At 40.9% G+C, this 24,931-nt stretch overlaps 2 protein-coding genes across 2 annotated transcripts in view; one reads left to right on the top strand and one right to left on the bottom strand.

Annotated features, from left to right (window-relative positions):
- The first annotated feature begins 912 nt into the window (after window positions 1-912).
- rpe (ribulose-5-phosphate-3-epimerase) lies at window positions 913-4,821 on the top strand. The gene is made up of 6 exons (XM_078262032.1): window positions 913-1,098; window positions 1,468-1,547; window positions 1,666-1,805; window positions 1,942-2,076; window positions 4,049-4,135; window positions 4,242-4,821. The coding sequence occupies exons 1-6, from the start codon at window positions 923-925 to the stop codon at window positions 4,362-4,364; spliced, it is 741 nt and encodes a 246-aa protein (XP_078118158.1). The 5' UTR covers window positions 913-922; the 3' UTR covers window positions 4,365-4,821.
- An 8,403-nt stretch (window positions 4,822-13,224) lies between these two features.
- The window catches only part of igsf3 (immunoglobulin superfamily, member 3), a 75,665-nt gene continuing 63,958 nt past the window's right edge, over window positions 13,225-24,931 (bottom strand). The window contains exons 7-9 of the mRNA XM_078262031.1: window positions 19,742-20,152; window positions 17,443-17,877; window positions 13,225-16,839 (exon numbers count right to left, since the gene is read on the bottom strand). Of these exons, the coding sequence (XP_078118157.1) occupies window positions 16,589-16,839; window positions 17,443-17,877; window positions 19,742-20,152 (1,097 nt within the window). The 3' untranslated portion in view covers window positions 13,225-16,588. The remainder of the gene's footprint in view (window positions 16,840-17,442; window positions 17,878-19,741; window positions 20,153-24,931) is intronic.

Raw genomic sequence — 24,931 nt, 5'->3', positions numbered from 1 at the left:
ATTGCAGTTTTGCAGGAATATGTTGCAGCTTTGTATGCAATAGACAAAAACATTCATAAAAGTACAAAACAAGGCTATGCTGACACATGCTGACATGATATAATCTTCTCTTCAAACAACACCCAGTCAAAATTCAAATTAAATCCACTGTGAACGGCTGAGATGACAGTTCATTACCCAAAAGAGCGTTGCCCCATCTAGTGTCAAGAAGTGGGCAACGTCAATTTTGAAGGCGGAAGTGAGGAGTTGCATCAAGTTACCAATTGACACCTAGAGTAGCCTAAGACCGGAAGTGAGGACATTTTGGAAAAACCTACATTTGAGAATGCAGGAAAACGATTATTTGATTAGTATTTTCAAAATTATTATCAACAAATATTCACTAAAATAATTTGACCTGAAATATAGTTGATGCAAATGTATTGCTAAAGCAAAAGAATGAATCAGCAATGGTAATAATAATAATAATAATAATAATAATAATAATAATGTTAACAAAACAATAATAATAATAATAATAATAAAATAACACAATAATAATAATAATAATAATAATAATAATAATAATAATAATAATAACAAAACAATAATAGTACTGTGTTTTTTTTTTTTGCAAACCAGTGTTTGAGCGAAGAGTACAACATGTTTTCCAATGCAGGGCAATATCATAAAAAGTATTTTAAGACAACTGCATGAAAAGACATAGCCTATTTAAAAATTATGTCATGCTGTTTTACTGCCTTGCAAATAAGCTATACGGTAGATACAAATACCTTTATAGCAAGCCCAGCAATCTATCTGGCTTCTTTTTATCCTAAATACTTGTGTCAGCAGTTGTGCAGTTTAATTGACTACACATTTTGGTCGTTAGAAGATATCAGTTTGTTTTTATTTTGAAGGTTATCAGCGGAAGTTGTACCTCATGTTGTGGTTAACTCTTGTTAGATGCATGCAGTGCAGACAGTACAGTAACAGCATGGCTTACAGTGCGAAGATCGGTCCGTCCATCCTGAGCAGCGACCTGTCCTGTCTGGGCAGCGAGTGCGTGCGGATGATGGAGTGCGGGGCAGATTACCTGCACCTTGACGTTATGGACGGGTCAGTTTATTAGTTAAGCTAAGCTAACATGCTAACGACTAGCAAGCTGATTGGAAGTTCAGTGCGTGAGAGCTAAAGTTGGCTAACATCAACAGGCTAAGCTAGCATGCCAGAAGTTAAGTTTAGTAAGACAATATTTATGTAACTGGATTTTTCTGGCTTAAGTATGTCAATGAAGAGGCTTTCAAAACCTCAGGGTGTCAAACATTGTAACGGCTTCCACGTCTTAACAACAGACTTCCTCCTTCTGCCTGCTGGTTTACCTTCCTCTACACTTATGCAAGGCGTTTGTTTGCAATTGTTTATGCAAGACGAGATAATTTCACCACAGCTGTCAAGTTTAATGTCTGTTTGTGCTGCCCTTTTAAGGCACTTTGTCCCAAACCTCACATTTGGACATCCCATGGTAGAGTGCCTCAGGAAGTCAGTAGGCCAAGACCCTTTCTTTGGTGAGACAAGACCCATCCCCAGACATATGCTAGACTTATTTTAACCCACTTATCCCATTGCATTGAGTCATGAATGCCTCTGCTATGTGCAGTACTGAGACATTATTATTTGTTGCAGACATGCACATGATGGTGTCTCGGCCAGAGCAGTGGGTGAAGCCCATGGCTGCAGCAGGAGCCAACCAGTATACATTCCACATAGAGTCCACCACCAACCCTGGTAACCTCATCAAGGAGATAAAAGAGAGTGGCATGAAGGTGTGAAGACAATGCTGCAAAGCAGAATAGCAGCTATAGTGTGCAAAATATGAAATATTGGCATCAGTTACAAACATCAGTGCAGAGGCAACTGTATTTTATATATCTTCATACTAACACTGTGTGCGTTTTGTAGGTGGGTTTGGCTATAAAGCCTGGTACTACTGTTGAAGAGCTAGCACCCTGGGCTAACCAGATCGACATGGCTCTGGTCATGACTGTTGAACCTGGCTTTGGAGGGCAGAAGTTCATGGAGGACATGATGCCCAAGGTAAGAACAAACCACAGGTAGAGAGGAAAAAACAGGAACCTTACACACAACTGCAACAACATAGATGCAGTGCTATTTTGAGACATAAGCAGAGATACATAATGACATGCAACCTACTGATTCGACGTTGTGCTGCAGCAAAAGACCAGGGATCAAGTTAAATAAATCACCAATATGGCATATTTTTTGCTTTTCCCTAATATACACCATATCACCAAAACTGTTAACAGAAGAGCATGTACCAAAAGTGCAGCATATTGACAACATTACAACTATTTGCACATTGTACTGTAACTGGTAACATAACAAGCATGCTATCACATTATGAAGAAAACATAAACAACCTTTGTGAGAAAAATAAACAAACTACTAGCCAATTATTTTTGAGCCACTGGAGTTACAGATGCGTGCTCCATTCATTGCATCTAAAACAGTTGTTGTAGATTACATAAGTACTCTGTAAAGGTTTACTTTCACAGTGATTTGAGGCTCAAACTCCATACAAGTTTCTGTTAAACCACACAAGTACACAATTATATTACATAAGTACTAAATAGGGTTGGGTATCGTTTGGGTTTTTTCCGATACCAGTGCTAAATCGATACTTTTTGTTTTTCTGAACCGAAATATATATAATATATTTATAATGTATAAAATATAAAAAAGGAGCACAAAACGACAGTTGGCGACAGTAAAGAACGGCTTGTTTATTGCTAAGGCCATGTGGTCAAAATTAAATGATTGATTAATAATGTAATAACAATAACTTATAACAAGTACTTCTTTCACCAGTAAATTGCTGGTAAATGACAAAAACAAGCACCAGATGGGAAAAGGGTATTTTACAATAACTTAAAATGCACCACAAGGCTGGCGAGTTTCAAGTGAGCGCACCGTCTGTGTGTTGTTTTTCCGACAACGGCAGCTGCAGTCAGACTGTTACGTCCTGGTGTTGGAATCCTCTACAGGGAAATACAGTCACACTTTACACCGCTTAATGTAAGCTGTCAGCATTTTAAAGGTCCTATGACATGCTGCTTTTTGGATGCTTTTATATAGGCCTTAGTGGTCCCCTAATACTGTATCTGAAGTCTCTTTCCCGAAATGCAGCCTTGGTGCAGAATTACAGCCACTAGAGCCAGTCCCACAATGAGTTTTACTTAGGACGTGCCATTTCTGTGTCTGTAGCTTTAAATGCTATTGAGGAGGAGGGGGGGGGGTGTGGCCTTGACCAACTGCCATGCTTCGCTCGTTTGCAAGCCATGATGTCTCTCTCTTTCTCATGGGTGGGCCAAATTCTCTGGGTGGGCAAAGCAGCGAAAGGGGAGGTAACCTTTCCCCTTATGATGTCATAAAGGGAAGATTCCAGATTGGCCCATCTGAGCTTTCATTTTCTCAAAAGCAAAGCAGGATAACCAGAGCTTGGTTTACATCTATCGCCATTTCTAGCCACTGGGGGACCATAGGCAGGCTGGGGGAACTCACATTAATGTTAAAAAACCTTTCATGCCATGGGACCTTTAACCATTGTGTTTAATCCAGCTACTAGCTAACGGTAACATAGCATCCTGTGATTCAGGCACCGAAAGGAGATCCAAAATTTTCGTTCTTATTTGGTCTCGTTACTACCGTTTATGTTGGAACCGGTGCCCTATTGGCACCGCATTTCAGTACCCAACCCTAGTACTAAATAAAAATGAGTTTCAGTTTCAGAGCTCTTTTCTCCGTGTCTCCTTATCTTTTTAATCACAATTAGGGAAGTTAAATGTCTATATCAGTTCACATCCCAGGTAGAAGCGCTTGTTCACCAAAGCGTAGTAGTTTTGTCTGACATTCAAATTTAGTCCAGAGGATGCTTCTAATTTAACCCGCGGCCCTGCGTCTCTTTTTGCAGTCTCACTAATATCTGAAAATGATGTAGAAATTATGTTATGCAGGTTTCGAGCTCTTTGTTTTATTTCTGTGTATCCAGGTGAGCTGGTTGAGGAGTCAGTTTCCTTCATTAGACATTGAAGTAGATGGAGGAGTCGGCCCAGACACCATTCACAAATGTGCAGAGGTAAGGAATACGAACACACAAATCACTCTAATAAAATTAACCCCTTCAATGCAAATCCAGTTTTGTGAGTTTTTTTGCAGTAAGTGAATGCTTATGTTTGCTCCAGGCAGGAGCCAACATGATAGTGTCAGGCAGCGCTGTGATAAGCAGCGACGACCCTCGTTCTGTCATCTCTCTCCTGCGCACCGTGGTGGCCGAAGCAATCCAGAAACGTTCACTGGACCGCTGAGATGTCCTCCTTGTGACACCCTACCTGGCTGTTCCAGCAACACAACTCAACAGCCAGTGGAACAGACTCAAAATGGACATTTCTGGGTTTGAGGTCAGGGTTCACGGTCAGAGCATGGGGCTGATGGCCAGATCCAAATCACTTTGATGTGAGTGAAGCTGAACTGTGCCTCCTACAAAACCTTTTGAACTTCATTCTGTCCTGCCACAATCTCCTCTTTGAACAGTTTGAACAGAGTCTCATCTCAGCATGGGGATAACCATTTTGAGACGAGCTGAAGTGATGCTTACTTCACATCTGTAAACATTCCTGAATATTGTTTGACACAGTCTTAAGTGTAAATTAGTCATGAAAAAAAAATGGTCCAAGCAGCACTGTGTTTAGAATATCTTCAGTTTTGCAAGTCATTTTCCGAAATCATGTCTGATACCTCATTAAACAAAAGTTTTGGCTCTTTTCCCTGTTTTGTTGAAATTAACCATTCACAACTTGCTACGCTACTGAGCATAAATAATGTACACTTCTAAATTTCTTGAGATTTTGGTTTTGTAGATTAAAAAGACTTCAATGGGGAGGGTTGACCTATTAAACATAATGAATTAAGCCCGTTGATCTTTTACATTTAGGTTGGCAAATGCAGTACACACTCCTACACATTCTCACTGATGTGGTGGTACACCTACTGTCCATTTTTTTTATTCTGAGGTAAAACTATGAGAATATATCCCTTGTAAGTTGTCTTCACAAAGGGAGGCATACAATATTTGTGATAATGAAAAACAAATATGCATGATTTTAGACATTTCTACATCATCAAAAACAATCATTAAATATCAAGACATAACCTTAGGTGCAAACAGAAGATATGTAAAAAAACAGTAAACATATAATCTAAGTATATCAAATGCAGTGGTATTAAGTATTAAACTTAAATACAATTTTGAGGTAAGTACATTTATTTAACAGCTATAGTTACTAGCTACTTAGCATATTAAGATTGTACATGGATATTAATTTTGAGACAATGAGGCATTGTTATAAATTAAAATTTCCCAAAAGTATGTAAAGCAAATAAATGATCTCCACTTTGACCGAATACGCCATTAAAAGTACACATCATCACATCAACTTTTTATTTTACTTTCATGATGAGTACATTATGCTTTAATTTACTTAAGACTTTGAATGTTGGATATTATATACAAAACAAGTGTGTTACTGACTTTTTTCCTTTTTCATACACTAGATGGCGAGTCTGGACAAAGCCTTAATAGGGCGATTCTATATGTAAGAAATCATACAGTATAATTAAGTTGCAAGCATATATGATTAATTTGTAAGCATGAACAAATATTTGAAACAGCTGTAGATTAGAAACACGTAATCTATAATGTAGTCAATCCTGTAGTGTGAACAGCGCGGCAGATAATTGGCTACAGAATTAGCACTTCTGTAGAGTGGTTACTTGAAACTTAGTGTACTGTCTGTTTAAAGTATGTGCATATTGACAGTACTGTTTACATTTTTGCACTTTTTCTCAGAAAGTTGGGTCATGTGCAGTAGTGGTGCCACCGACCATTTAATCGTAATAGAAAGAAATGCACGTTTGTAAGCAGGATGCGTTTTCAGGAATCTTATGTAATATTGCTGTTGAGCAGCTCAGCATTTGTTGAACCAGGCTGAGCTATAGAATCCTTTTCCCGAGAACACCCAGAACGACTAAAGACATGCAGTACCTTTCATCTCTTGCTGTGCTGCAAGAATTCCTCCTGTCAATGAGAATCACCCATGACATACTTCAAACTGCAAGCAGCTCGTTTTTAATAATGCAGCATATGTCTTGGAGGCAATTCACAGACCAGTTGAAATATTGATGCCTGAAATCTGTATTTTGGTTTCAACTTTACATATAATGGCAGATGATGTCATCTTTGTTTATCCCATCGTATATGTGATAGAGAGGTTTATATAGAGTGTATGTGACGAGAGAGTTTGTGTGTAATGCGTTTGTACATCATGAGGGAATCGCCTGTGACCGATTTGTGTTCTAATACATGATGACAGGCGTTTTGTATGCGAGTGTCCCTGCCGTCTGGCAAAGACAGGGACACAAGGGAGCAGTCAGCACCTACACATGCTCCACACTCCTTTAACCATGTCACAGTATCATTATTAGTTAATTGACAGTTTGTCTCTCCAGATTACCTTGCACTGTTTACACACCATTTGTTGATTTATGATGAAACTACAATGCAGAAAGAGAAATATGAGCAGCAGCGATGGTGACAATGAAAGAGTTAGTGTAAAGACTCTATACTATAGAGCAGGGGTCCTTAACATTTTTTAGACCAGGGACCCCCTTAGCTTAAAGAGAGACCGAGTAGGGACCCCCTACTGCATATATTGTATACAATCAAGTTTCATATTAAACTAGGCCAAATGGATGAAAATAAATGGTTATTATTTATACATCATGTTTTAACAGTGAATCTTTAAGCTTAACTGTTTTGACTACCAGAGTGGATACCTTACCTATAGTAAGCTTATCTTCAATGTGTAAATATTTTTTTTCACAAGTAGGCCAATTTATCTTTGCTATTAATATGTTGTATTCATATGAATGTATATTTTCAGACATATTAAAAATAATGTGCAAATAATGCTTTTTGGCAGCCCCCCTGCACTAACTCTGAGGACCCCCTGTTGAGGATCTCTGCTATAGAGGATACTCATAAAGTGCAAGACACATGCTGGGCCCTAACTTATACATCAAAGTCACTCATGAGAGACTTCCTGCTCGGGTACCATGACAACTATATCCACAGGTACTATAATTTGCGTTTAAAAGCAATAATAAATGGGGGATGGCAGGGACAGAAAGTAGAATGGGCCGATAACAATCAGCACTTAGCCTTTCCTCCTGATTACAAGTGGGAATCGCCTACTTCTTTCACAGCATGTATTGGAAAATACATTAGAATACACACACACAGGGTAGAAAGACAGAGAGAGAGAGAGAGAGAGCAGATATTGAAAGTCCAGAAAAGATTTTACACCAAAAATGAGTCAGACAGCCATCATGTGGAGCGTTTGATCTTCAGAGTACTGCCGTGAGGGAGTGTCTCAGTCCCTGGTGGAGGTGGTGTGCAGACTTCAACAGAGTACCACAGGTTGTACAAGCACACAGTGAAGGCGGTCACATCACTGAACAGCAGGTCTCTCCAAAGGCTGTGTTGACAGACCACAGGGGCTACTACTCACCCACCACAGGAAGACACAATACTACAGGGCACAGCTACGTTTGAGTAGGTGTAAAATCCACATCTGGAAACTTTACACCAGGATCCACCAGCATTCTGATACCAGTATCCTTAACCATATTCATGATCATGAGAGATAAATCACTGAATGAGGAACCCTTGTATATTGTATTACGTCAAATATACAACAGGCTCATCCAAAGATACTCTTTGAAGTAGCCGTTTGTCCGAGGGGAACATGGTTTGTACATTTCCTCCCTTTTTTTTTCTCTTACACTTTCTGCTGCTGTTCATTTTGTTCCATCTATTCCCTTCTGCATTCTTTTTGCCTCCATGGCCTACCCTTTCCCCCTTTCTGGGATCATTATATAGTAGAATCATCTCTTTCTACTTCTCTCCTCCTCATCTTGAGCACTAAAGGCACATTAGTGAACTTGTTTTGCCTTCTCCTGCTCATTCATAATTACTTGGCTTCCCACAGGACAAAAAGATGCACATCGCTGATTAGCTCCCTGTTGATACCACCTTTACTTATGCATAAAGGGCTCATCTGATTGAATGAATGTGCATAGTCTTATTAACAATTAAAAAACAACTTGCTTAGAATAATATTACAAAAGATCTCTTTGCTTTGCCCTGCAGCAAGGTGGGCAACTGTACAGTATACTGTACATGTGATAGATAACAGCTCTGATTATCAATAGAGGGCGCAGGGGCAGCTATCTGCCCAGCTGTGTAAACTGCCTGAAGGCATATTCTGTTGTGCCTATACTGTATGATGAGCTTATCTTTTCTTACAGATGGTAATTGTTCATTTGCATGTATGGATCTGATACTATAGCAACAACTCCGCTTAGGAGGGATTCAAGGAAATGAAAGTCAGTACTCCATCCTATTAGATATACAATATATCAAAGCCAGGTTTTTAATGATGTGGCTATAGAAATGTTGGATGGCCATCCACTTTGGTCCAGACTGAAATTTCTTAACAACTATTGGATAGATTGCAATTGATATGTTGTACAGAAATGAGCGGTCCCCAGACCATGAATGTTATTCTGGCTTTGATTCTCGGACTCCTCCTCTAGTGCCACCATTATAGGTTGACATTTGTGGTTTTTAGTGAAATGTCTCAACAACAATTGGATGGATTGCCATGGAATCTGGTACAGAAAATCACGTCCCCCTCATGGTGGATTGCAAAAACGGTCAATCCCTTAACTTTTCATGTAGCACAATTATCAGGTCAAAATGTGTTCAATACTTTGGTTTTGCCTGCAAAACTAATCAATTTCCCATCAACCTGCTGTACTTTGTGTTTGGTGTTGATTAGCAAATGTTAGCATGCTATCACACTAAACTAATTTGGTGAACTCATTAAACATAACTGCTAAATATCAGCACGTTAGCGTTTAGTGTATTAGGTGCTTTCCGACCGGACAGTACTTGTACTTTTTAGAGGAAAAGTGCACTTCTAATTAGTTCTAAGAACTACTCTGAGAAAAATTATAATAGGCTATTACAAGAATAAAGTCACTATATTTCAGAAAATAATCTATACCTGCACTGCTGTGCATTACGTGATTGCTCTGCTGATATGGTAGATCTCAGACCTTCTGACAGGCACAGAGCCCCGTTTGGGTCTCTGAATGAGACAAATAGTTTAGCTAGGGAAGTGGCTGTACGCTGCTATACATCGGCGGTGGAAAACCGAAACTATTGCTGCAGAAATACACGGAGCACAAACGGGACACATCTGCCGCAGCATGTCGACAGCTGCCCTGCATTTTACAGCGAGAGTGGACACTAAGCGACGCACAGGTCTGCTTCAGAGCTCCGTGTGTTTGAGTCTGACCCATAGACTTGAAACGTCACGTCACAGGAACTTCAAACTAAATCATTAGTATTGCGCTCCTAAACTTTGTGTTAATGGCATCAATATATTAACATTTGGCTATGATTCCACCGAAAACTTCACCTTTCACAGCTTTCCTCACGTAGATGATAGCAACAAATACAGCATGGTCGGACCCCGCACGTAGCTGCCCGTTCTATTCGCCTCTGAAAAATAAACTGGACAAAGTTACATTCGGCGCTACTATTTGGGACTGAAGCCCCGGCAAAATCGGCTCATGCCCCTCGTGGTGTCAACCTGGACATTTTAGCGTCCCGACAGGCTTTTGTCGGGACTCGGGACACAGAATTCAAAATCGGGACTGTCCCGGTCAAACCGGGACGTCTGGTCACCCTAAGCATGTTACCATACTATTGTTAGCATTTAGCTAGTTACAGCCTCACAGAGCCCGTAGAATGGCTGTTGACTCTCTGGTTTAAAAATGCCTCAGGACTAGTATCTTCTTTCCCTCCTGTTCACTGAAGGTAACACTGAATGTTAAACTACTTCTGGTACAGTACACCCACCCCTGGATAGTGAAAAGTCCTACGTGCATTGACCAAGCTTGAGATAAGCATTAGTAGAAAAGGTCATGACAAAATGGCCTTGGCAAAATGTCCCTAATAAATTATGTATTTTACCAAGGTCGTCCCACCTATCAGGTATAAATGCTCATTTAGAGTCTCACTAAAACAAATGAATGCCTGGAACAGTTCATTAGCTCTACATCTGAATCTAGAGGCTTTCACATGCAGGGCCTCAGAGAATAAAGAGACTAAATGCAGAAGTCCACGGGGAGTGTTGCCGTAATAGCAACCTTAGCATCAGTTTACTCCATCTTAGGCAGAGCCCGTGGAAGTACACACACAATTTAAGTGTTTATGAATTATGGATGAAGTGAGAATATTCCAGTGTGTGTCAGTTTGTGTGTTTGTTCATTGGTGCATGTTTTTTAATGAATGATGTGGGACCATTCATGTTTTTGTTATTTTTATGTCAGTAGCCTAGGTGTCTTGTGTGTTTTGTGCTCCATGTGAATCATGTAATTGCCAAAGCAAATTCTTAAAATTTGCTTTGACAGCCTTGACTAACTCCTAAAATACAACTGTTGATTCTTCCCCCACCCCTGATAATTGACACAAATCACATTGCCCTAAAGATTACTGACTGCTGCTAATAAATTAAGAGCAAATTGCAGTGACATTTTCAAAAGTGCAGGTGGTACATCAGTGCATTATTCGAGATGTGAATGCTACAATTTGTGTATTAACAAGATTCCCTTAGCTGTTCTTATTGACTCACACTTGGATCACAGTGAGTCATACCACACAAAGCAATGTGGAATCATACAAAGGTGAGTGGAACGAGCTGTGCTGTACAAGCTGTTAATTTTGTAGCTCTCCCTCCCTTATGTCTTCAACTCCAAGAGCAGAACAGAACCTGCTTTGTGTTGGTAAGTCAACATGTTTTTGTACCAATCTTCGTCTTGTCCTTTTTATGATGCTTCCAAGCTCACCACAGTGAAAGCAGGAGAAGTCCGACCTGTCCTTGCATTCTCTTTAGCGCTTTCTCTCTCACTGGTAATAAATCATAATCTATTTGCCTGACTGCTGCCCTGCTGCTCTGGATCGTTAAGTACTGTCTGCCCATGTGTGCCCTCTGGTGTCTGCATCCATGTTGGCGAAGACTATGGATTTGTGATTGTTGCTTACTTTTATGCAAAACAGATATTTCCTCATAGGGTGTGTACTTGGGAAAATGGAGACATAGAACAAAAATCAGGGGGAAAGTGGGACAGGCCGATTGTGCTCAAAGGGGGAGGATTCAGTGTTTTTTTTTTGCATCCTGTGAAGTTGTGACAGAGCTGGCGGACAATAACATGAGCAGTATCAGTGTGCCCACTATCAGCACTAGCAGCATCAATAGAGCTTTGAATTTGGGGGCTCTTTCAGTTAAGACAGATTGTTTTGTCGACCTAAAGCTCTTTTAGGGGAACCTGCATGCATCACATCCCAGAAAACAATCCAGTAACTCCACAAGTAAACACCAAACTATGATTTTTCTTCCAGTGAATGATGTTTTCCCTTCGTGGCACCATGATTTATGGGAAGGGTGGGAGCATTTGTTCTTGGCTTTCTTGGGTATGCTTACATCAATATGAGTTAATATGAATTCATGGGAGACAGAGTCAGAAAGAAGTTCATGAATGCCATGGACTGGTGGAAGACTACACAAGTGAGTGAGTGTGTGTTTAAGAGAGGGAGGAAGAGTGAGCAAGTCCATCTGCATTGGATAAATTATAAATGGTGAGATGGGATTTGCTGAGGCTGTCAAAAAAGTGCCTGAAAAAACTTGCAGGAGGCCCTCTAAGCATCATTTATCCTCTGACATGCTGACCCAATCCTTCTCTCTCCCCCTCTCAAACACACACACACACACACACAGACCCAACTGAGCATGCGGTGTAAATAAACACTCACGTTGTTGAGGGGCTCAGAGGTCAAAATCCAACACCAACTCAACAAGAGTCTTAGCCTGCCACCTGCAGGGCATTACGTTCACGGTAAATGCAAAACTAGATGGTTGGGAAGGGTGCTGGTAGTATTTTAGCACATCATGGTTTTTGTGAGAAAACTGGATTGATGTGTTGTTTTAATCTACTCTAAATACTGCAAAATGCTTAAGGTTGAAAAGAAAACAGGAAGATGCACTGAATGTATTTTATTGCAATATACTGACAATAGCAAAGTGCCTTTTTAATGGTCACGATGGCAACTATTTGATAGAATAACAAATGAAGAAAAAAACAAACCATGGTCATATAAAAATACATCACGGAAATTAAAGCATCACTGGCTGAACTGAAAACATCACTACAAACTATCTTACACCTAAATCTGGAGCCAGCACACAGCCAATACATGCAGCCCTCAAAACGCAGCTACAACACTGTTGGAACATTCGGAGGAATCTTGGGAGGCAGCTATTGATGGTATTGATATTATTACGACAAAAAACACCATTCAGAGTTTGACTGTACAGCGCCAATGATGGTGGCGGCGCTGTGACATCACACATCACTCCCTGCACTTCCTGACTCAAGTCTAGAAAGATGAAATTAATTTTGCATGATTTAAGTGTAGGATTATGTGATTTACAGACTGAAGCTGAAGCAGCTGTTTAGTGCACCATTAACACAACCAGCATCTCTGGGAATGTTCAAGATTTATAAAAAGGCAATCATTCAGTCAACAAACGCACTCCTTAATTTGTTTGTTTTGCTTATTAAAAACTGAAATCAGCTCCCTATAGCATTTTACTGCCAATGCAAACGCAAGTCACACAAGACCTTTTCAACAGCTCCATCAATTATTCCTGATGATACTCTGGCTGGAAAATGCACAGCATGGCTTTCCTGCTTTTTCAGTTTTGATATATATATACACTTTAACTTGCACCAGCATCACATCAAATAGCAACAGGAGGCTAAAGACTGTTTATAATGAAAAAAGAGAAGTAGTCCGCACACTGAATCTTAGCAAACACCCATGTGTGTGAAAAATAGGCAATATATACAGAGAAACCTCCAACTCCAATGAGAAGATCACAAAAACTAAAACAAACACATTTTTCTCATGCACAATCACAATATTGTACATATTTCCTTCATTGTACATTTGTCAAACGTGTATTATATATATATATATATATATATATATAGTTGCCACTTGAGTTTTTGTATATAGTGGATCATTGTTTGGCTTTTGTATATAGTGGATCATTGTTTGGCTTTTGTATATAGTGGATCATTGTTTGGCTTTTGGAAATCATTTTATGTATCATGTGTTCTTGTAATTGGAGTTGTCCTTTTTTTTTTTCCCTCTGGATGTTTGCCTGACAAAGACTTTGATGGTCGAAATATTGCCTCATTAACATTTGTAATATTCTCTGCGTGTACTACTTGTCTTTTTCCATTGGACAACACTTGTAAACACATGGTTAATGAGTAGACTGGCTAATCGATGGGCCTTTCCTTTGCAGACACTGATCAATCTAGTTGTAGCTGAACTTGCTGCACGTGCATCGCATTTCACAACTCCCCTGACTAAACAGCACCAGCCTTACTCCACGTATGGTCTACTTGAAATCGACCCGTTACCTTGAAAAACAGTAAAGAAAGTTGTAATCTCAGTACTGGGCGACTTGTGTCGGTATCAATTACGTACCTTTGGCTTTCTTTGACATAAATCTGTTTAATGAAATGCTGCATAAAAGCAAAGCATTAAAAAGACAATATGAGCAATAACATCCATTACAATCTCCACAACACCCATTCTTGAAATTACTTCCATAAATTGTAGAAAAAAGTGGATGTAGCCTCCAGGTCTGAAAAGCGAAGTCAATGCGGGAGTGCCTTAAACCTGGATTATTTCTAATGGCTGGCAGGGAGCGACTCTGGATGAAGAAAAAAGTCTTATTTGATGAAGTCTATGAGAAAATAACCCTACTTCTCACTTGAGATATTACCTCACTAAAATGTTTCCTAACGAGTTCATGGTCTCAATCTCTAGTTTCAAGTCTTCTTCAATACAGCATTATGCTCATTTTGTAAATGATGGTCTTGTTTAGAGTCAATTCGACAATAAAGCAGGGCACGTATCTATTGCATTGTGTACATTAAAATAGCCGTGAAGTTATTTTTGGGTGTTGTCTGTGTTTTTGTGTTAGAACTTTGACTCTCTCACTGTGTTTTCACTTCATGAAAGTTATTTGTAACATTTTTGGCGCATTAAAATTTCTTGGTCAGCGTTTGGTTGTAAGCAGTCAGCTGTTAAGTAAATTTTGTTTAAAGCCTGTTTTTCGCTAGCCAAAATTAGCATCCCAATTAATAGGTTAATGTGAGTTACGGATGCTCCAGCATTAGCTGATAACTTAGCTCCCTCTCGTCCAAATACGTCACTTCTGGCTCCAAAAAACCAAGATGACAACAGTCAAAATGCCAAACTCGAGACTTCAAAACGGTAGTCTACAAACCAAACCAACGGGTGACGTGGTGGTGGTGGCTCTGTCACACAAATACAATGCTCAAAGAGTTCAAAATAAAAAAAAAAAAGATCAAGATTCCTCCTGAAATATTGTCATGCAATATACATGTTGACACGATCGATTGAGACAACATTGTCAAGTTTTTCAAGAGTTTTCATGTCCAGTCTGGCAGTGAAAGGGTTAGGCCCAGGTTGGGTAAAGGATTTCATACATCTCCTGGTTGTTGCATTCCAGGGAAGGTGACACAGATTTTCAACCCTTCTGCCTTGCATCAGGAGAGCTGAGGATGATGCCTTCAGCTAGAATCCATGATTAGAAGACGTTTTAACAGTTCGGTTTCAGCCGTCTTTGATCAAACATCCTACCTAGGTGTTACATCACATTTCACTAAATAAACTCGACTCAAGCAAAAAGCATTAAGTGAATGAATTTTTGTGACTCATCTGTTCAACTATTGTACATGTAAAGCCACAGTAATTTTCATTATAGGTATAGATATACAGTGTTTTGACACTGACCAAACTTGACAATCTGGTATGAAATGCTACAGACTGCAATGCGCAGTACAAATCTAGCATTTCTACATCTACCACAATGCCAACACACAGGCTATTGACATAATCTGCTTGGTGCAGTTGCCTGGCAACACAAGACCACAGTTCTTAGAGAATTTCAAAGCAAAAAGAAAATCTTACAAAGCTATGCAAAGTAGTAAAAAACAATAAATAGAAAAATATTTAAAATAAACACAAAAGTCAAGCGTTTTGCCCCCGCCCATCAATTTGTTTTCTTATAATGTGCAGATAACATTTTTAAAGTGTTTTACTACACATCTACACATTAGTAATCTTCAGTGTGGCTCTTAAAAAAATTAAAATAATTTTTAAATAACTGGACGAAGTGGTCATACTGGGCAACTTAAAGAAATGTGCAATAATTGAATTTTAGTCAATAACCTTGACTGTGTAATTTAAGCAGGACAATTCAGCTGATTTAAGGGGAGTGTAAAAATTGCCCTTTTGCCCTAAAGTCCCATAAACCCACAGCAGGAGGTAAGCAGACATATTTACAATCCGCTTCAAAAACCAATCAGCTTTCCCACTCCCTTTAAAACTTCAAACATTAGCTGCAGAGAACAGCATGGTAATAAGTAGGTCTTGGCACTCAAACTCACGTCAATGTACTTATATCCTCAGCAGGAGAGAGCTGTTCATTTACTTTCCATCATTTCCAATGTTCCTCCCTCTCTTTCTCTTGTTGTCCGTTTCTGGAGAGGAGGAGGATAGAGGAGAAGAGCGGAGCAGTCTCTCACTAAGGCCAGAGTGTCTGGCAGTGTTTAAATGGATCTGTTTCTGTCTCCCAAGGCAAGTTCATTGTGGAGGCAGGTGGGCCAACACACATCCTCACTTAGGACACAGACTTGTGTGTCCTTGCCTTTGTCTCTATCCAGGCTGGCAACCAAGTCATCAGCTACGGAGTCAGTGGGCGCAAAGAATCACTATGGCAACCAACATAGTGGGCCAGGCTGTGGCTGCTCTTGGATCAGTGCGGAGACTGTTTTGGCATCCACTCAGTGCTGGAATTGAATATAGAGTTCCTTCTCTTAAATGTTATTCCAAGATGGGCCAATGATCTCATGTGCGCAGTTTTTTTTTCTCTTTTAAAAAATAGACAAATATTCAGAGTAAAACAAAATAATGAGTATCACAGAAAACAAAAATGAGAGAGGCTCATGATGCTCTCATCCTTCAATTCGCACTAGCACAATTAATGGTGCTAACATGGCACACCCATTCTAGTCTAGTCCACACACACACACACACACACACACACACACACACACACACACACAGAGTTGTTAACGTATAACAGGCAGCCACCAGGGTAGTTTTTAAACTGATCAACTGACTAATTCAACACAGCAGTGAATGACAGTAAGGTCTGAAGGTGGAGTCCAGATCTGCTCCTTGGCATTTTGTTGGCTGGATCCGCAATGTGCGCGGGGCAGAGGGAAGGACCCTTGCTTAGTCGACAGAGCCAGGGTGCAGGCTGAGCGCAGGAGGGTCCAGACAGGTGGGAGAGTAACTGAGGTGAGGTTCTTTAATCCACAGGAGGGGGGCGCCATTCTTGCCTTCTTGACTCTTGCTGTTGTTGCGGCTCTTGTAGCGCACTAGCAGCACGGCGATGAGGAGGATGCCGAAGATGGGGAAGGGGTAAAAGAAGACGAAGTAGAAAAGGGAATCATTGGAGCACACCACTGACTGGAGGGTGGACACTGTTGACAGAGAATAGACAAAAGTTTTTCACAGATGCATAAGCCTTATTGTAAATTAGAAAAAAAACTACAGACTGAAATTGTATTCTGCTTTTCATGACTCCTTTAGCATATGTAATGCACTTCTTACAGTTGTGATATTCGTCTAGTAGTTGACACTGGTGAATCAATCAGTTTGACATCTTTAGATCCAAGCATGGCTTTTGACACCATTAATCGCTCAGCTTTACTGCTTAACAGCGGGTGGCCATCTCTGGCTCTGCTTTTAACTGAGCTTGTTCCTATCTTTAAAATAAATGCTGCAAGTGGGGAAACAAGATCATCCAAGAATGACATTTAGAGTACCTGAGAGCTCCTTAATTGGCCCATAATATTCTCTAGTTACATATACTGTAACACAGAGGACCTATTAGTATTGGGATATATGACAATATACACTGTGAAACATCTAAAGAAGCAGCAGTTAATTACATCAGATGCTCCCCAGTCTTAAAATTGCCAGTATAATATTAGAAGACATCCATTTATACAAGTATAGTTTTGTCACAGTGTTTTCACCTGCATTTAGAGAAGCTTAAAATATTCAGTTAATTAAGGACTTACCTTGTTGCATTACATTGACGATAGTGAAGCCAGAGTTGTTGGTGGCTAGGCGGTACCACGCGTTGCGAGGGTTGAGCAGCCACTCCTCTACATGGCAGTAATATCGGCCCGCGTCTGTCGGCCGCGCTCCTTGAATGGTCAGGCTGTACTGGTCAGAGGTCATCCTCTCAAACTGCAGCCGGGAATTTGGCCCCGGCTCCTCTTTGGGGCTGCAGTTTCCATTTCCGAAAACGGCGTCATGGCCGATGGAGAACACACACTCTCTCTCTTCCTCAACTGGCTCATTGTCCTCATCTTCGGAGCGCTCCACATACCAGGACACAGAGATGCGGGAGTCTCGGGACGACTGGGAGGGAATGCTACAGCCCAGTCGGATAGAGGCAGACTCTTCCACTGTCACGTTTGACTCCAATTCCTCCACCTGCAGTCGAATCTCTGCGGAGGTCCAAGAAGATAAGAAAGAGAAACAGATGGGGGCGAAAAAGTGTATTTAAATGTACTGTATTTCTTGGGGCCAAGCACTAGAGCACCAAATCACAATGTTTAATTTACATGAAATGTGTTTTTTCAACTCTTAAATCTACAGTATTTGAATTAGATGTGGAGATGAGGTGTTGATTCATGGATTAGTTAATAATTTATAGCATCTACAGTATTTTGATAATCGATTAGTTATTTGAGTCATTTTTTAAGCAAAAATGTCAAACATTTGCTGGTTTAAACTTCTCAAATGTGAGGATTCTTTTGTCCGGTATGATAAACATCTGAACATCTCTGTGTTTTGGACTGTTGTTCAGACAAAACCAGGGATTTAAATATGTCAACTTAGCCTATGGGAAATTGTGATTCAACACCACAAAATGGCAGATAGGGACACCAAACTTTCAAAATGTGCAAACAAAAGACAATAATAAATAAATCCCATGGTGCTGCCCACAACTATCACCGGCCTTTCAGCTTTCCAGCAAGGTTAGATCTTATCCCAAGGCCAGCGTGTCTGTATGGGTATGCTACAACCCCCTAGGGGTGGTACAATGACCCAGTTTCACTGCAGTTAAAAAAGAAGATGGCAGTGAGGACCTGTCTAGCTTGGACTTCTCTCACTTGGAATTATCTTCTTGTTAAAGCAAAACGAGAAGCAGAAAGGACAGCAGGAGAGCAGCAAAAAAAAGGCGAGTGCTGGCACACATCTCCCCTCATCTCTCCTCCCGACAGGCAGATTTCTGGATGGCTTCCTAGGTGAATGCATTTTTTAGCACCTTAATGAATATCCATGTTTATACAGCATATTCTATTAATCATATGTAGATCTTTATGTATAATTAAAAGTAAAAATCTATATGGTTATGTAAAATATACTTTATCTTCCTCAGTAAGTGTTAAATATTAACAGTCCCCTGGTGAGCTTCAGTAATGTGTTAACTTTTGCAGTGAGACTTAAGCATAAAAAAAATCAGTGCCTTACACAAAGAAAAGCTAAACATAAGGTGCACATATTCCCAGATCTCTGCATTTGTATGGGGGCTGTAGCTCAATTAATTGTTTGAGCAGTGTCAGCTTCATTGTATTCATAAAATACAAGCCTCTTCCTTTCCTACTGTGTGACCAGACGTTTTGATCCTCACGTTCTATTTGGACAGATGCCATGCCAGGTATTTCACTCTGCATTATAAACACGACACCTGGCAGATGAACAGTGCTCTCGGACACGTCTGAGAAAAGTCAACTTCAGCTGGTTTGTGAACTAGATTCATACAAAAAAAAAAGGGTGTGTCAAGGATGGGTTGTTATTATTTATTTTCATTTGGGGGTTTTTCAAGTTTGATTGCAATTGATATGGGCTAAGGGGAAATTCAGTCAAGGACAGAAAAAGTGAGATGTGTGTACTTAAGATTACTGTCATGAGGTAAGATGTCAGGGTTAAGGTGGCAGTAGGTAAATCATTTGTTTTGAGCGCTCTGAAAGTTTTTAAGTACTGGACAAGAGGATTAGATTCTCCGTCTGAGCCAGGCTCTGCCCTCTGGCATATGACAGCTGGCATGACTTCAACCTATTTTTTTGCCACCTGAGCTCGGCCCAGGGCAGGTGTAAGGTCATCACAGTGAGGCGGCCTTGAGCAGAGCATGTGGGAGGTAAGGTGAGGGTAAAGCAATTTGGAGGGGGGGGGGTTGGGTAAACAATGTTAAACTGGTCTAAAGCAGGACAGCATGTGGAGCGAAATTGGCAGCTGCTGCTTCCCTGCAGTGGGAATAAATAAGCATTTTGTTTAAGACAACAGCAGTTCCGACAGCTTGCTCACCTGGCTGTCGGACCAGAACCTGTGTGAACCCCGAGGACTCCCTGGAGAGACGATACCAGGCTCCATCTGGGTCACTCAGCCACTCTTCAACCAGGCAGTAATATGTTCCAGAATCGCTGTTCTCTGCCCTGTTCAGCGTCAGCACATAGAGACGGGGGGACAGCCTCTCAGCCTGCACTCGGCGTCGCAGTCTCTCTTCGTCTGCATAGGCGCCGTACTCAAAAGCCCCCGAGCGTTCAATTCTCAGAAGGAGCTCATCGGCTTCTGACCCGGTCGCACGCCTCACGTACCACAACACGGCGTGCTGGGAGTCCTGGCTGGTCTGGGAGCTGATGGAGCAATTGATCCTGACGCGACTGTCCTCCAGGTACACCTGAGACTGGTTGGTCTTTTGCACTCGCAGCTTGCTCTCTGCAAAGAATTAGGAGAGAGAGGGTGGTTCAGTAGGGAAGGAAAAAGAGCAGACAGTCATTAATTTGGGTGCAGGTGTGAGCGCTGGTGACAGGTACACAATGAAATTTTTGTTTTGTGACAGACGACCTGTAGCTGGCTGGGTTTATTTCTGGTGGCAGCAGGGCAGGAAAAGATAGTGGATATGTGGGTGGGTGAAGGAAATGACAAAGAGAAATAAAGAAATACGAGGGAAAGGGAAAGGAGGAAGAAATGTCAGGCTAATCAAAGCTGAGGGGATGGTAAGTCTACTGGTATCAAAGTAGAAATGTAAGCTAAGATGCAGAACAGCAGAAGAGACAAGGGTGAATGAGAGGGAGGTGGATTGTAAAGTGGGGCTGCGGATATTATTAGGGAAGATACAAGACAAAAGCGAGGCAGGGGGTCTGAAAGTCTGCCAAAAGAGGAGGAAAGAGAAGGAACACATTTTTATAAAGTCAAGCAAGGATGGGAAGAGAGCAGATAGGAGAGGGAGGAGAGGATAGAGAAGTGTGACTGAGATGCCAGGAAGAAGCTGAAAGCTGCCCTGAGTGCTGTGACAGGATTGGTTACAGTGACATCGGTTGTGAGATAGGATTAGCTGCAGGTACATCAGGTCTGACCACGGCCAGGGCCCCACTGTCAAATGCTTGGGGGGAGGATTAGTTCAGCACAGAGCATGTAGAAAACACACATAGCCCTAACATTATATGTATAAAAACACTGGATCACAAAGCAAAAATAATCACACTATACAATTTTCAAGCATGATATGTATGTCTCCATCATGCCATAGTGAGGATATGTCTCAAACAATCATAATCTCAGGGGTATTTACCTGCATTCAAAGAATAGCACGCAGCTTCAATGTTGAACAATTCCACAGGTGTGGTGCACCTCTTTCAGCAAATTGAACAATCTTAACCTAAACAATAATTTGATTGGTAGCACTTCCTAGCGTTGGCAGTGCACACTGACAGTGAGCCAAGAGTTGTTTGTTGGCTAAGCCCAATTTGGGGAAACAAATTCCCTTAATTGATCAGTAGCAGACATGCAACTGCAGAATGTCATTTTCCCACCCCTTCCCACCAAAATGAGAGAGGATTACCTATTTTCAGATCAGAGCACAAATGTCTGCCAGAATTGTCCAAATAGCATCAGCTGGTTTTTGAATGTACACGACAACCAATAAATACATAAAATACTTTTTCTATGCAAGTTTGCACAAGAAGCCCATCAAAAGCAGCTTTTAATATTGTATGTCAGTTTGTACAAACAAACTTACTTCAAGACAAGTACCAAAAGCTTTCACCAAATGCTTACTCAGATTCATACTCACGTATTCTTTACTCAGACTGGAGATGTGAATGCATTTTATTTAGGCATGCATCTTGTACTGCTTGTGTTGTCAAATTTTTTGTAGAAAAATATACCAGAAAAAGTATTGTTTTGTGATTGATACCAAAACTCAGTTTTGGTGCAACAAATTTCAAATGGTATCCAGCCTTGCTCAGGAATATGCATTTGTAAGAATGTTTTCTGATTGATTTACTGACACAAATCTGAACCAATCTCCTCCTGCATTCTTAAACAACCCCCTGCATCTCCAATTTCATGTCCCCTCTTAGCTCACACTAAGCTTTGCTATAACTGACTGACTGACTGATTGACTGCCTAGGGTCACAGCCATCTGCCCTAAAAACCTCACCATTACCAACAGATTGCTGTGCATGCTCAAATGATAGCTGTTTGTGATTCTGAATCTGCATATGTGCACTATATATACAGTATGTACACATTTGGTTGCATTCAAAAGATGCATGGCTGCAAGGCATCGCCAGACCACCCTGTTGTGCAACGGTATTTCAAGCTAGCATCTGAAATGATGAAATTATCATTGCCTCGGTACTCCCTAGAGACTTGGTACAGTAGGAAGCCTGACAATCTCCCCATCCCGGAATTATTGCCGAGCTCTGCGGAATCCTGGCAATCTTTTTTTTTTTTTTTGCAGGAGAATTACCTCCGAACCTCCTGAAGTGAAACCATGCAGGATTGAATTGGCACAGGACGAAGCAATTCTCTGCCGTTCCCATTTGAAGTTTGAATCGGGAGCCAGGAGAAAAACTGGGTGCTGAAAGCATGTTGCCGTACATCTGTGTTTACAGAGATGCCTTTTCAAAGCTAAAATAGGCTAATTATTCAAGCCCTATTAGGTAGCATCATGAGCTATTACAAGTTATCATAACTTGATAAACAGAAGAAAAATAAAAGGAAAAAAAAAACTTTGTATGCCTCAAAAACACTTTAAAGTCTCCACTTCATCCTAATTTCTCCCGCTGCGAAATGCCTCAGTAACAGAATAGCGACTTCACACAGACCAGCTGGTCACATCCTCTGACACGTGTCCATTCACTCTGACAGTGAGGTTTCTTCTTTCAGCTACAGCCATCCTCCACAGTTAACATTGATGCATCTCATGACAGAAGCAGCAGAAAATAGGCTAAAACTTCTATATGATGTACTGTATGTCATTTTGTATATTGAGCAATGATGAGGGCAGATTTACTATGTTGTGGGAAGAGAGACCCAGTGTAGGAAACCAGTTCAATCAAACAGCGTTTACAGGGCCATTCATCATGTATGTGCATTCCCTCCACAGCAAGAGAAGTACTGTGTTCTTGTGTGTGAGCAAGGCTGTCAATACCTATTTTAAGTGTGATCACATGTTCTTTGCTACCGTTTCTTTAATGAGACACAAGGGTGCATCCACAAGACAAATCCGTAATTGGAAACACTTGTTCTCAATGCTTTGCATTAGTTCATGTGCCAGTCAAACCTGGCCTCGGTGAGAATAAAAGTCTACACCAATTTTATATGCCTTAGCTCCTACTTTAACTCCTCTTTTTGGTTGTGATCGGTTTATTTTCTCCACAGGTAAAAAGGGTCGAAACGGTGTCCTTGTATACTGAAGTAGAAGACAAAAACTCATAATAATTTTAAAACAACTTTTTTTTTTTATGATCAATTTATTTTATTATTTTTATATTTTTGAACACACAACATACATAACAAACAAATACAATCAAACAGTCAGTAGGAATTCAACATCATATCACGTCAGATATCATTGATGTTGTTTTATACCAGAACTCATGCACCTGTTCACACTCCCAGACCATGTGCAGGAAAGTTCCAGTTTGTTCAGGTTGACAGAATGTGCAATAGGGAGTCAGAATGACTTTAGAGACATATCTCCTTTTGAGGAGTCCAATATGTTCTATGGCATATGTTGATCTGCTGGTGATTTGGGTTCTTGGAACAGTGGGAAATGTTGTCCCAAACTGTCTCCCAATTAATTACATTACCCTCAGGGCTCAGGTCTCGCTCCCATTTCTTTACTATTGGGAGTTCTCCTACGGATACTTGCATCAGTTTAGCATAAATCCTGGACACTAATCCTCTCACAGGAGAATCAACAAGCCATTTAATGATTGGGTGCGCCTCAAGACTGTTCCCTCATGGCACTCCATAACATTTTAGGGCTGATCTTAACCGAAGATAAAGGAAGAAGGATGTTCTAGGGACCTCAAAGCTAGCTCTCAGGTCTTCCAAACTTAACATACCTTCCTCTTTGAATAGCTAAAGGTTTTGTTATCAGACATTAGGTGTGCATTGTGCCATATTGGGGTATTCAAATTGGTGTATCGTAGGTGCTCCTCCACCTGTTTAAAGTTGGCCAGTGTGTTGGTGATAATTGGGCCATTGGCTAGCATACACGTTTTTGGGCACACACCTGCAAAAGCAAGTTCTTGCAGTCTTAGACTTCCAGTGAGGTTTTGCTCTATTTCTCTCCATGGGACTGTAGATGAGGGGTCCAGCCACACTCTGAGGGCCCGTAGCTGAAAGGCTCTGTGGTACACTTTAAGGTTAGAGAGGGCCAGGCCTCCCGTGTTTGTGATATGTTGCAGGGTAGAGTATTTTAGCCTAGGTTGTATATTATTCCAAATATACTGCCGGATTACGGTATAAAGTTTCTTCCAGAAATGTATTGGTGGGGGTAAGGGGATCATTGTACTTAAGAAATTCACACAAGGAACTATGTTCATTTTAACAACAGCAATCCTGGACCGTAGCGGTGCTGGCAGCGCAGTCCAATTGGCCAGATGCTATGCTGCCTTATGGCTTGGGCTAACGGTTCAAGAGAGATTGCGAATAGCATGGGAGAAAACGGGAATCCCTGTCTCGAGCCCCGTGCGATGGGGAATGGCTGTGACGGCAGGCCATTGGTTGAGACTATGGCCGTGGGATTCGCATATAAAGTATGTACCATGTCAATGAATTTCGCTCCCAAACCAAGCCTCTCCATTACTTGCCAAGTAGTTCAACTCTAGGCGGTCAAAAGCCTTTTCCACGCCCAGTGATAAAACTGCTGCCGTTGTTGGAAAGGTTTTTGGCTTCTTCTATTACATGGAATAATCTGTGTATATTGTCTGCAGCGTGACACTTTGGTATGAACCCTGATTGGTCGGGGTGGACTATCTTCTCAATAAAACGTTCTAGGCGTAGTGCCAAGACTTTGGAATAGAGCTTAATATCAGTCCCAATGAGGCTGATGGGCCTATAGTTTGAGCACTCTGTAGGATGTTTGCCCTTTTTGTGTATGACCGAGATTAGTGCAGTGTTGGTTTGTTGATGAAAGGTGCCGCTCTCTATGGCCGAGGTTAAAGTTTGTAAGATGGTAGGTCCTAGTATGTCAAAGTA

The sequence above is a fragment of the Sander vitreus genome, chromosome 11 (assembly GCF_031162955.1).
Source record: "Sander vitreus isolate 19-12246 chromosome 11, sanVit1, whole genome shotgun sequence".
NCBI lineage: Eukaryota > Metazoa > Chordata > Actinopteri > Perciformes > Percidae > Sander > Sander vitreus.
Note: the sequence above shows the minus strand (reverse complement) of the source record. Positions and strands in the feature narration are given on the sequence as shown.

Bases quoted from the DNA above. Each gene is read 5' to 3' on its own strand.
- rpe (XM_078262032.1), top strand. From the start codon at position 923: ATGTTGTGGTTAACTCTTGTTAGATGCATGCAGTGCAGACAGTACAGT. The intron at 1,548-1,665 runs GTGAGACAAGAC...TATTTGTTGCAG, and splicing joins AGGCCAAGACCCTTTCTTTG to ACATGCACATGATGGTGTCT. The intron at 4,136-4,241 runs GTAAGGAATACG...TGTTTGCTCCAG, and splicing joins CCATTCACAAATGTGCAGAG to GCAGGAGCCAACATGATAGT.